Source organism: Prosopis cineraria, unplaced genomic scaffold (genome assembly GCF_029017545.1).
Source record: "Prosopis cineraria cultivar Desert tree isolate PC_DT_omini unplaced genomic scaffold, ASM2901754v1 PC13, whole genome shotgun sequence".
Lineage (NCBI taxonomy): Eukaryota > Viridiplantae > Streptophyta > Magnoliopsida > Fabales > Fabaceae > Prosopis > Prosopis cineraria.
In genome coordinates, this window is record NW_026555344.1 from 33,590,128 (window position 1) to 33,602,984 (window position 12,857).

Consider the following 12,857-nt stretch of genomic DNA (forward strand, 5'->3'; position numbering starts at 1 on the left):
AAAATATCCTTAATGCCAAAACTCAATGCAAATGAGCCGCTAATCAAATCCAATATTAAAATTATGCATGTTAGGGTCTAAATCAATAAAATATGATGACAAATGTAAAAGAAAAGTGTGCAAAATATATAATTAACCAAGTTCATTACATCATGTTTAATCACATATGTGACTTTGGCATGCTGTACATTTTTAATTTCTCAAAAAACTGATAGAATGCAATAATGTCATCCAATTCATATAGCTAAAACCACACAGTAAGAAAAAGGCTTGTTGTTATTGTATTAGTTAATTTTGTTATTATGAAAGGGAATTGACTTCAACGTATTGGTGGCTTCTAAATATCTTTGATTTTCCTTTGTAGTTGTAGATGCCTATTATTAATTGAAGACCCTTATGCTGCTAGTATGATTCAACTAAGGAATTTTGAATTGGTGTCATAATTGGTTCGATGAGCAACAATGGGCTAGCTAATTGATGTAGCTTGATATACGAGAGAATTACTCTATGGTCTCTCGCACAATACATTAAATTACTAATGAACATATTACAATTATTTGCTCACCGAGCTTTTCCATTTTCTGACGCATTACGTTGATGTCAAAGCAACACAATAATGAACATATATATATATATATATACCATTTCTTTTTGAAGAAATTGATGGTCGTCTGATGTTTTGTTTGCTGAACTCTGGTTTATGGAACTTTGCTTAGTTAATTACCAATTTGTTACATATACATTTAATAATTCAGGCAAACAAGATATCATCAGATCATGAAGAAGATAATGTTGTAGCATCCACAAGTGCTGATTTAAGGAAGCAAGCGAAACTGTTACAGATTTGGCTCTTTTCTCTCCTTTCTTTTCAGGTTCGCTCTTGCACTCTCTCATTGATCTCCTTTAATTTTCATAATACAATAAGATTAATATTACCATTCTTTTATTCTTTACCATGGGTCTTGAGCAATGTTTGGTGATTGGAAAAGTATTTTTTAGAAAAGAAATAATAAATATATTTAGGAAGAAAATGAGATAGATGTATTTTTTATTTTTCTACTTTCTAAACATTTCATTATAGTTCATTTTTTTTCTTTGATTTATAGGGAAAAGGTTAAGCGATCTCTTAGGGCCTGTTTGGATACTCTTTAGGAATCAATTCTAGGATCAAAATCATGGTTTTGTAAAAATTTATCTAAACACCCTTATTTTACAGAACTCCATTTGGCTTGGAAAACTCTATTTTAGAGAAATTGAAATTTCTTCCATTTGCAAAACTCCATTTGGCTCCTTTTCTTTATATCATTTATTTGCACATTTAAAATTGATTCTCAAGAAATTATCCAAACATATTCAATTTATAAAAATTAATTTTTAAAAATTTATCCAAACATCATCACATTTTAATAATTAATTTTTTTATAATTAATTTTTTTAATTAAAATCCAAACACATCCTTAGTATTCTCCCTCTGCCTCTCAATTAACTAATATTCTCTTTATTTTTTTTTTCCAACTCCTCTTTTGGTCTGGATTTGATCTGCTTGTCAGAGATTTTGATTCTCTCAACGGATTCTCTCAACGTAAGATTGATTTGGACTTAAGTCCACTCTGTTTCATAATTAAATCACAACAAATATGGAGAGAGATTATTCAATCATATCACCATTTATAATAAATAATTAAGGGTTATTTTTACTCCTCAACTTTCCTTAAAAGATCATTAGAAATCCAAACTCAACTATAAATTAACTTTATCATTTAATTTTAACGATTCCCTCCCTTATCACCTAGTTGTTTTCTCACCATTAGTTGACTATTAGTAGGTCTCACATTATATTTTTTTTTTATATTGTTTTAATATAAAATATTTGAGTTAAGGTGTCCATTAACCTTTTGACTAAAAGTTAAAGGATGAAAATTACTTTTAACCCAAAAAATATTAAAACAATAGTTAGACCCACTGATGACTGATGGATATTAAGTGGTTTTAATATCAGAGTGATAAAGAAAAGAATCTTTAATGTTAATGAATAGAATTAATCCATAGTTAAATTTAAAATCCTTAGTGAGTCCAGTGCTGGATTTAGAAAAATTTAGTAATGGGGGAAATATTTTATACCAAATATAAATATTAATATTTTAAAAAAATATAATTTTAAGTAATAATTAAAGTCATATATAGATAAATTATATGAAAAGTTTAAAAATATATCTTAATTTCATTTACATCATAATTTTTTTTATTATAAATAAAAAGGTAAACAATATTTTTAAATATGTATGCTTGATAGTTTTAAAGAAAATGTGGGGCAATTAATTTTTTATGGAAGGCAATTGCAATTTTAAAGAGGGGATAAGTGTAATTTAAACAAAAAAATAAGTATAATTTTAGCAAATTTCACAAGGACAATTGCCCCCTCTTTCTCCAATGAGGATATGCCCCTGCTAATGACTTTTTACACAAAGTTGAGATACAAAAATAACTTTTAACCCTATAATAAGTCTCCAATACACAAATCATCCCGCTTTCATTTTTCAATTTTCATAATGATAATAATATTGGAGTACAATATCTAGATAAATAAATAAATTATTGTATTTCCTTTGGTTGGATTTAAAAATTAATTATTATTTTTTTAGCCAAATAAAAATTAATTAGTTGAAGAATGGTTAAGAATTACCAAGTTGGTGTTGTACAAATGGTAGCGATCTAGGCCCTACAAGCATCATTCTATAAATTAATTTTCAAAATGTATAATTAATTTTTTTTCTTCTAACATATGTATTTAATCAATCAAACTATAAAGGCTTAATTAAAATAAAATAAATTATAGGGACCTAATTTAAAATTGAAGAAAACTTAATGGACTTATAAATTAATTTTTCCTATATTTTTTTTTGAACATAATTAAGAGTATCAATTATTTTTAACTAATTTTATTAATATGTCAAGTTTAGTTGTTGAGTAAAATCCACTAACCTTCTTTCTATATTATTTTAATTTATTTACAAAGGACTCTCTTTTATTTTAAAAACCTACGCAAACCATCTCTAAAACAAAATGTTATGTAGCACAAACCTACATAAGCCAAAGCCATTAAGGTTAGATGAATTAGGGTTTTATTATGGTGAGGAATTGATTGGTAAAGGAGACATTATTTAATTTAAATTCAAATTAATAATTGTTTTAAATATTTTGAAAAATATTCCTAATGTATTGACAAGCTAGATTAAATTATGTGTTTTTAAAATATCACTACTAAAAAAATAGAATTTAAAAAAGAGAAAAAAATCTCTCGCTAAATGTCATTTTCTCTAGTTAAATTATATTTTAATAAGAAATTTTGTCTCTTGCTAATTTCGTAACTAAAAAAGGGGTGAAGAATCATATTTCCCTCGCTAATTAAAAAGGGATTTAGTGAAGGATTTAATCCCTCGCTAAAATTAGTTAGGGATTGAATTTTTTGCTAATCCCTTGCTAATACTATTCAAAATTTGATAACTTTAGCAAGAAATTAGTCCATCATTAATCCCTCGCTAAATATGTTTATATTTAAAAATAATGATACCACATTACTTGTTATGTGTGCATCAACTTTTGACATGTCACCAACAATCTTATACCTTGTTAATCACCATGTCACTTATCATCTCATGCCCTATCACTCGCTACATGCACGATAACTCATGACATGTCATTATCCACCTTGTGTCATGCCGCTTACTTCTTACCATATCATGTATTCATTATATTTATGCCAAAACCAATATTTAAATCCTTAACCTTATACTTTTTAAACCTTATACTCTTTTTCTTTGTCAGTTAAATTGAAAGGCACTTATAGCCATTATATTAGAAATTAAATATATATTATTTAACTACATAAATATATAAAATAATATATTATAAAAATACACACATATATACATATTAAATTTTATTTTCAGTTATTAATATGTTAAAAATATTTATATTTTATTTAAATTATTCTTTATATTATATTTTTAATAAAATATTATTTTATTAATGAAAATTAACTTAAAATAAATAAAATATTAAATAATTTTATTATGAATATTTTAGTTAATTTTTAAATAAAAATAATTCAATATAAAATTAAAAGCCATTGTCAAAAGTTAAATTTTTTTTGCAGTAATTAGCTAGAAATAAAATTCCTTACTAATTATCTTATTTTAGAGAGAGATTATCAGTCTCTCACTATTTTTCTTGCTAATTGTTTTATTTTGAAGAGGGATTGATAGTCCTTCATTATTTTCTTCGCTAATTGTCTTCTTTTATATAGGAATTGGTAATCCCTTGTTATTTTCATCACTAAATCTTTTATTTTAAAGAGGAATTGACAATCTTTCATTATTTTTTTCACTAATTTTAAATCAAGCTATAAAATCAACATCTCTCACTAATTTTCTCATTAATTTGATATTTTAGAGAAAAATGAACGATCCCTTGCTAAATTTTTTTGTTAATTTACATTTTTCTAGTAGTATATAAAAAAAGTTTTTCTAATTGGAGGAGAAAAAAAAAAGGTGGTCTAAGTATTTTACTTATAATTTTTTTATATGACTATCTGATTATGTAACATACAAGTATTATGGTGTAAAATTTGGGTTAGCTTTCTCAAAAATATTTTTTACATTTACAAGTGATCGTAACCCTTTTAGTAAGAGCCAACTCGGGTCAGCTTTTTTGCGTCTCTCTCGTACATGTGATGTCTGGGCCCTACGCGTTTGTTCTTTTCTTCTTTTTTTTTTTTTTTTTTTTTGGGTGAACCCCTACGGGTAAGTTGTTGCTGACTGCATGTCTATGGGTAGGAGTCAACTTGGGCCAACCAGGCTCGTGTTTAGTTCTGGATCCAAATGTAATGTTTATTGGGCCCAATGAATCTGTGTCAAATATGGCTCATAGCTCTTTGAATTCAATTCCTCTTATATACTTTCAATTGATATAAATTTGATCTATAACTTATAAGATTGAAAAATCAAATCTTATTATCAATATAAGAATCTTGTTAATGGGTGATAAATAAATATATCTGTAAATACTCATTGAATATAGTGATATACTCTGGTCCTGGTGAGATTCTAAGGCCTTGCACACCTAAACTTTGTATGTAAAAACATGTGTATACACACACACACACACCTCTTGTATGAGATAAAATGTCGTACAAACAAAATACATAGGGTTGGCGTGTTGGCTGTACTATATAGACTAAAGTCATAATTCCTCTAGAAGCTTGCCTAAGAAAAGGAGACTTTGCAAATTCAGATAGGTATTTCATCGAATGCCGGTTTGCCACCACAGTAATGACTTAATACGAATAAATTAATTAAGCAAATGACATCAAATTTGGACAAATTAACACCAATAAAATATGGCCTAATCTAACACCACATGTTCCTCGCAATTGCCCATAGCCTAAATAATAATTCACCTAAATCACCTCCTAACACACGGCAATTAAAGCACATGAATTGAAAAAGAAAGCAAGAAAAATTAAAACAAGACGAACAAGAAAGCAAGAAAAAGAAATAAAAAAAATCTATTTGATAAGATAAATTAAACATACCTTGGACTCAGGCCAAAAAAATAATAATAATAAATAAACCTAACTTGGACGCTACCACACACAAAAACATACGAGACTCGGTGTTTAATTAAATAATATTCGAAAGTGGCTTCACATAGCATGTGTACCAAACAAGTGAAATCAATCAAGCTTCTTTTAGCATATTCCTTAAAAAAAAACACACAAAATTACTACTCCTAATTATCAACCTATAAAATTATTTGCATTTTTTTATTTTAATTTTTTTATTAAAGAATACTCTCTCCTTTCTTTATTATAGAACGGGAATGATTTTATAATCAATAATATAAAAATAAGATATCAATTATATTTTTTTAATATTACTTTTATTTAGACTCATTAATTATAAAAAATAATGTGATGTAAATTTTAAAATTTTGTTATTTAAATAAAAATAAAATTAATAAATAAACTACCTCTTCTTAATTTAGGTGAAATAATTAAACGTGAGGATATGCGTCAAACACGCAGCATTTAGCACCCCCTTTTTTTTTAAGACTAGATATTCAAGGAAGACCATTTTGATTTCAAATTTTATCATGGAAAAAGATACGCTGAAAGAGAATTTTTTTTTTTTTTTCAATTATCTATTTGGGATGAACAACTCCAATTCAGATATTTGACACCAGATGCCGAAAAATATTTGGGACAATTCAGATTGATTGATAATATATTAAGTATTTGTTTTTTTTTAAGAAAAATTGCCCAGAAATTAGTTAGAAAATATTTTATATGCTACCAACGCCGCTTCTAAGATTAGATCAAATGAACGGAAATTAAAATTAAGACAACAATCACTTGTTTTTTTTTTATTTTTATTATTTCTATGTTGCAACTGAGTTCATGAATTAATGAGTGAAAGCATATACAGCAGTTGAAATATACGTCAAAAGAGCAGAAGAAACAAGCACGACGAGAGCAATAACCGAATGAATCGCCGATTTGCTTCCACAAGACAGCAATCCCAATCTGATCTGAATCACATTGATCATCGACAGCATCAAGAACAAGCACCCCATGACGGAGCCCACGGCGGAGCCCAACATTCCGAGCCTCAAAACCTTCACATTCAGATGCGATCTGAACGCCTCGTCCACGTCCTTGCTATTCAACAGGTTGATCGCAAGCTTCAGCCCCTGAGCCACCAGCGATGAGAACAGGAAGAAGCTGAACGATACCACCTCGAACACCAGAAGCTTCTTCGCCACGTCGGTTCCGGCGTCGCACGACGATCGGTTCTCCAGGCTTCGCTGACCTATAGATATGTATGAATAAGCTTCTGTTAATAATTATGTTAATCAATCAAAGGTCGTTGAGCTGAGGAATTTGGCTGTCTGATCATCACCTGGAGTGGTGAGAGAGAGGCCGACGAAGACGGCGATGGTGAAGAGCGAGTTGACGTTGACGATGCCGTCGAGAGCCGTAACCTGAATGTTCGCCGTCGACGAAGAAGAAGACGAAGGTGGGACCGTCCTCGCGTTGTCTTGTCGATTATAATCATACTCCTTTGGATATTGCTCCGATCTGAGATACCAAAAGGACACACCAACAAATCAGACAAGTAATATATGAACTTGAAGATGACACTGAAAAAATGCAGAGATTACACGACAGGGAGGGAGGGAGGGAGGGAGGGAGGGAGAGAGAGAGAGAGAGAGAGAGAGAGAGAGAGAGATACTCTTCTTCCATGGAGGAATCTGTGTGAGGAATGAATTTTATTTGATTTTATTCTTGAATTGCTAAGAGTGGTTTTGGTCTGCTTTTTCTTGGAAAGGAAGGAGAAGCTTTCCTGAGTATATTGCTTTTCGGAGAGTTTTAAAGTATGCAAAGTCTGTAAGGAAAGTCTAGAGAAAACAAGAGGACGATAATGAGATAATAGAAAACAGGTGGGCCTTCTTGTGTTTTATTTTCTTCTCGGCTTGTCGCTTTTTTCCTATTTTTTTAACGTTTTGTTTTTTTAATTAACAACGGAAGTGGACGAGAGTGTAAATTCTTTATTTTAATAAGTTGAGTGTAAATTTGAATTCTCTTACCAGAAAATATATTTACGGGAGAATGACAAGAAAATAGCACCAAATATTATGTAAATAACAATTAATACCACGAAATCTGATCATTATGATTTAGGATCTCTAGAGACTTGTTTGACATTTTTTATTTTTGATAACTGATATATTTGCACTCAGTAACTATTATGCGTTGGGAAATAACTTACATTGATTGGGCATTTTTATTTTTAAAATTATTTTTGACCACTTTTTAAAAGTTATTTTTCAAAATAAAAAAACAAAGAAAAATATGTTAAATTATGTTAATTTGAAAATAATTTTAAAGTTAGCAATGGTTAATGGTGGTGGTCTATGGACTATGATGGTGATCAATGTCCGCTAATGGTAGCTACTAGCAAAAGCTGGTGATTGACATTATACAGTTGATCGTGATGCATGGCTGGGGTTGTCCATAGCGTAGGCTAGTCGTATATGCCTTAAATCAACACTCTGTTAAGGGAATTAAATTTGATCGATCATTGCATTAGTCTAAGTACTGTTTTATGATTTAATGATCAGACCATAGTTTATTAGAGTCGTAATTCAGATGGGTTAGCTTATTCAGGTTGAGCTTAAAATATTCTACCTTTTTTAAAAAGCCTACATAATCAAGCCTAATGTTACCTTTTTTTTTGGCTAAGTTTGGGCTGACCAATCGAACTTAGCCAAAATTATTAAATATGTATGTATATAGAGTTGAAAATTTCATGTTAGGCTTATTTAAGTCGGGCTGAATTCGAGCCGAACTTAAAATATTCTATATCCTCTTAAAAAGATTATATAATTAAATTTGACCTTAATTTTTTTCAAGCAATTTCTAGTTGGATCGTCGGGCTTGATCTGAAAAAACCTGCTCCATAGTTTACCCATCTATTTCCCCAATTCTCAAACTAAGCATTTTTTTTTTGGTGTATGGACTGAACCTCAAATTGATTCTTGGTTCCACCAATCCAACTTATCGACGTTTGGACAAAAGTTATATGCTTTCTATTATAATGACTTGTGTTTTTTTTTTTTTTTCAATTTTACAACTCATCAAATATGCAAAGCACGAGAACTTCAAGTCTTTCGCCACTTCTCACTTATATATATATATATATATATATATATATAAGTAAAAATAAAATGATGCATCTTGATCTATGGCTAAGATTATGTTGAGCAAACTAAATTGATAATTTTATCTTTTTTCTAGATTTGATGACATATCCTCTAAATTAATCCTATCCATTTTCTACTCAAAATCTAGAAGATGTACAATTACTTAATTAAAAAAATAGAATATCACTCTAAAAAACTATGTACTTTTGAGTGAAAGAGATCAAAATTACATAAATATATATATATATATATATATCAAAATTTTTAAGAAGATAAGAATTTTTATCCATTCATTCAAAAAATTACCCAAAAAGAAAATTTTCCTTTTTTCTTAAAAATAAAAATCTATCATAGGGTAACTTTAATTTCTTTAGCTTGTTTTATCATAAAATAAACACTTTTTAAACAATTTTTTTTTACCAATGCTCGGATCTAGTGAGTTCAATATTTTTTGTTTGAATTTATGGACTTGAATTAAAATATCACAATTTAGAATTTTTTGAATCCAATTGGGAGACATTTGGTTTGACTAATCGTGCTTTCACGGAAGTTGACCTAATATGTCTTGGGGTCTTAGATTCAAGTCCTAAGATACACAACTATGTTAAATGAAAATATTGAATGCATTCTTGAGATATATGTGATGCCGCTTTCGGTAAAATACAGTCCCACACAATGAAGGTATATATGGATTAGTTTGGGTAATAGGTAATAATAGTCTAAGTTTTTCAAGATATTAGGTGTTGAAATAAAATAAAATTTAAGTTGTGGGCCATCACATATTGAGACATATATGGATGCACTACTAGAAAGTAATATTATCAACAAGGGCAACTAGCACATATAAAGTGGGGGGACTGATACATACTCCCTCTTATCCTACTCCTTCCAGACTACAGTATAAAACATCCTCTAAACATCTTGTTTGGTAATAAATATAGGCAATTAGGTAATTTTTACAATTTTTTACTATGCCCCTAATCTATTACTCTTCTTGAAAAAAAAATGATGTGTTAAAATTTCAAATGTCATTATTTAATGAGAGTATAATTGCAAAGAAATGAAATTTTTGTAAGAGATTAAAAGGTTTCACCTAATATTTTTTTTTAAGAACCATGAAGTAGTTACTAATACTTTATATTGTGATTTGAAAAGAGTATATATTTATAAGTCACTTTTAAGTTTTAATTCACCAAAACCAACTAAGAGGTAGTTAAGTTATTAAAGTTGTCTAAAAAAAATCAATCTCTCAATTTATCCTAGTTAAATGTTATCATTTTTAAAAATATTCCCTCTCTCCCCTCCTATAAGTGTTTATTCTCTAATTATCAAAAATTGTAAAAGGACAAAATTGAAACAAAGTAATTCATGACTACAAGTTAGGTTAGAAATAAACATCCAAACAAAATTAAACTATAAAGTTGTATATTAAACCACTTGGAATTTTTTTCCAGTTCGTTGATAACAGCCCAACAAAAAATTTTGACCCTTTTTTATTATAATTTTTAAATGAGAACAATGTTAAACTTAGCTATAAGTTTATAACATTATGTAGATTCCAAAATAATTACATTTGACATCAAAGATGTGAGACAAGTGTTAGTAGAAGAGACTTATGAAATGGATTGAAACAAGTGTCAGTGTAAGTAAGTAACATGTTATCAAAGCATGTTTTAAAAGACAGCAACACAGCTATATAAGCCAATCTATGTAAACATTGGGGATGAAAGAAAAATTGCATTGGAAATATTAAAAACAAAAGGTTTTGATTACAAGTTAATCAGTTTTTTTTTTTTAAGATATTCTGAAAACTTCCAATTTGGTTTAATCAATCAATTTTTTAAATAAAATGATGAAAAATTTTATATATGCGCTAAATATATGACCATTAAACCATATAAATATGTTTTAAAAGTATATAGAAATATATATTTTTACATATTAGTAGTTGAATATAACATAAAAATGAATAATAGAATATTTCTTTATTTACTTATTTGGTGTGACAAAAATACTTACAACAATAATCAGGAGGCCCATCGTCAAGGATAGTGACCTCAAGTGCATTTGACAGGAATAATAAAAGTATTGAATAATGAGCTTAGCAAGCATGAGAAACGCAAAATCATAGAGATGAGATTGATTTTTGTACTCCTTTTTCTTTTGATTCTTCTTGTGATATTATAGCCTTGAAATTTTGTTTTCCTAAATGTTATTGATTTGTTTATTAAAAAAAATAAAGATGAGATTGAAGGGGGAATTACAAAGACCGTAATAGAAAAATATAAAGAAGATTTAGCTAGTTGTTTAAAATAAAAATGTGGATTCAAAAAGAAGAAAAAAGATAAAGGTTTGACTTTCTTAATTACATCAAATAAAGAAATAAATAAAATGACAAAGAGAAATTTAGACTTTTAAATTCATGATCTAACAACATAGCTTTTGGTTCTGTTTTCTTAGCTACATTTTGAGTTAATCCCATTATACAATTGCCACCCAGCAATGTTGTATATAGACATGAAATTACTTTTGTTCATCATGTAAACAATAAATACCAGGCGTGTTAAATATTAAGTTTTAATTGATAATAAAAGAGTGTCAAACTTTCTTACCACAGTTTATTTGAATGTAAAAGATACACAAAGCGTGATAGAATAAATGTTTTTAATTTTTGTTAAAATGTGAAAAAGATACAAGTCTAATTAAAAAAATATTGGTCGTCACTATAACAAAGCCTAAAGAACAAAGAAATAAAAGACCCCAAGGCCTAGAATGATCTCAGGACATACAACAAAAGAAAAAGAATTTTTTATTTATTTATACGAATCGTGTTACAAAAGACAATTTATACAAATCAAATACTAAAGGAATAAAAAAAAACAAATGTCCACTATTTATAATAAGGCTGAAGGACCTCCTATATAGCTAAAGCTGCATCTAGCTCAATAGATAGGGACTAATGTCGACTGAGGGCCATCTCGTATTCAAGCATTGAGAATCTCTATTACATGGTTTCACCAATGCTCCCTTCTCAGTTTCAATCTATCACTAGTAAAATCTAGGACCAATATGGGCATAACTCCTCAAGGTTGATGTACACGGGCTGTATCAATATTACTTGATGGAACCTAGAGAGGAGGAAGAATATGAACCAGTAAATATACAGACGCATAACTTTAATTTTATACTTTTCAAATATGTTCATTTAAAAAACATGTGTAAACTTTTCTCCCTCATTCCTCTCTCAGGACTCAGCTTCTATCCTCTCATCCCTCCCTCCTCTGCCCCTTCACTGCTTCCATAGATAAATTGGACCATCTAAATTTATTTTAATTTAAATTTTATATTTATTAAAATAAAGATTATAAAATTTTGTTAAATTTAATCATCAATCTACACAGTTCAAATTTTATATGAATTGTCCAAATTTAGTATAATTTTAATATTAATTCTACACTGTTCAAAGTATATCTCAATAGTTAATTCATAAAAATTATAAAAAATTTTAATATTAAATTTAAGCTATCATATTAAATCTTGGTGATCAAGTGAATTTATTAAATAAATATAAAAATAAATTATCTTAATTATGGATTATCTAAATTTACTATCCCTCCACGGTGGGACAGTAGAGCAGCAGAGGGGGTGCCTATTTCTTTTAACTCAACAGCTAAAGCCTAATACGTGTGTGGGGAAAAGCGCACTTTAAATGTACAAGTAACAGTAAAATTGAGTTAAGGTAGAAGAAAATAGGGTAAGCGAGTAATTTAGTCTTTAAATTATAAATTTAAAATCTTTTGAAATTCTAAATTTATTGTTTATATAATATTCTCTCTTCAACTTTTAAAAACGATACAATATAACTCTTATTATTAATAAAAGTTAACTTTAATATTTAGCTAATTAAAAATGATACAAAACAACCTCAAAAGTTAAAAAAAAAACCAATAAATTCTTTTTGGTCTTTTCTATAATTTTTTGGGTTTCTATATGTAATTTTTGAATATTTTATTGTAATTTTTTAGTCTTTTTATGTAATTTTTAAAGTTTTTTTTTAACTAACTAAAGATCAAAGTTAACTTTTGTTAGTGATA

General features: G+C 28.3%; 1 protein-coding gene across 1 annotated transcript; it reads right to left on the bottom strand.

Annotated features, from left to right (window-relative positions):
• Positions 1 to 6,396: 6,396 nt before the first annotated feature.
• On the bottom strand, positions 6,397 to 7,452 carry LOC129291871 (uncharacterized). The gene is made up of 3 exons (XM_054929424.1): positions 7,293 to 7,452; positions 6,960 to 7,138; positions 6,397 to 6,869 (listed from the first exon to the last, which is right to left on the bottom strand). The coding sequence occupies exons 1-3, from the start codon at positions 7,301 to 7,303 to the stop codon at positions 6,463 to 6,465; spliced, it is 597 nt and encodes a 198-aa protein (XP_054785399.1). The 5' UTR covers positions 7,304 to 7,452; the 3' UTR covers positions 6,397 to 6,462.
• Positions 7,453 to 12,857: the final 5,405 nt, after the last annotated feature.

What these genes read in the sequence shown, in the direction of transcription:
- LOC129291871 (XM_054929424.1), bottom strand. An exon ending in CCTCTCTCTCACCACTCCAG is followed by an intron (nt 6,870 to 6,959) that starts GTGATGATCAGA and finishes ACATATCTATAG; the next exon opens with GTCAGCGAAGCCTGGAGAAC.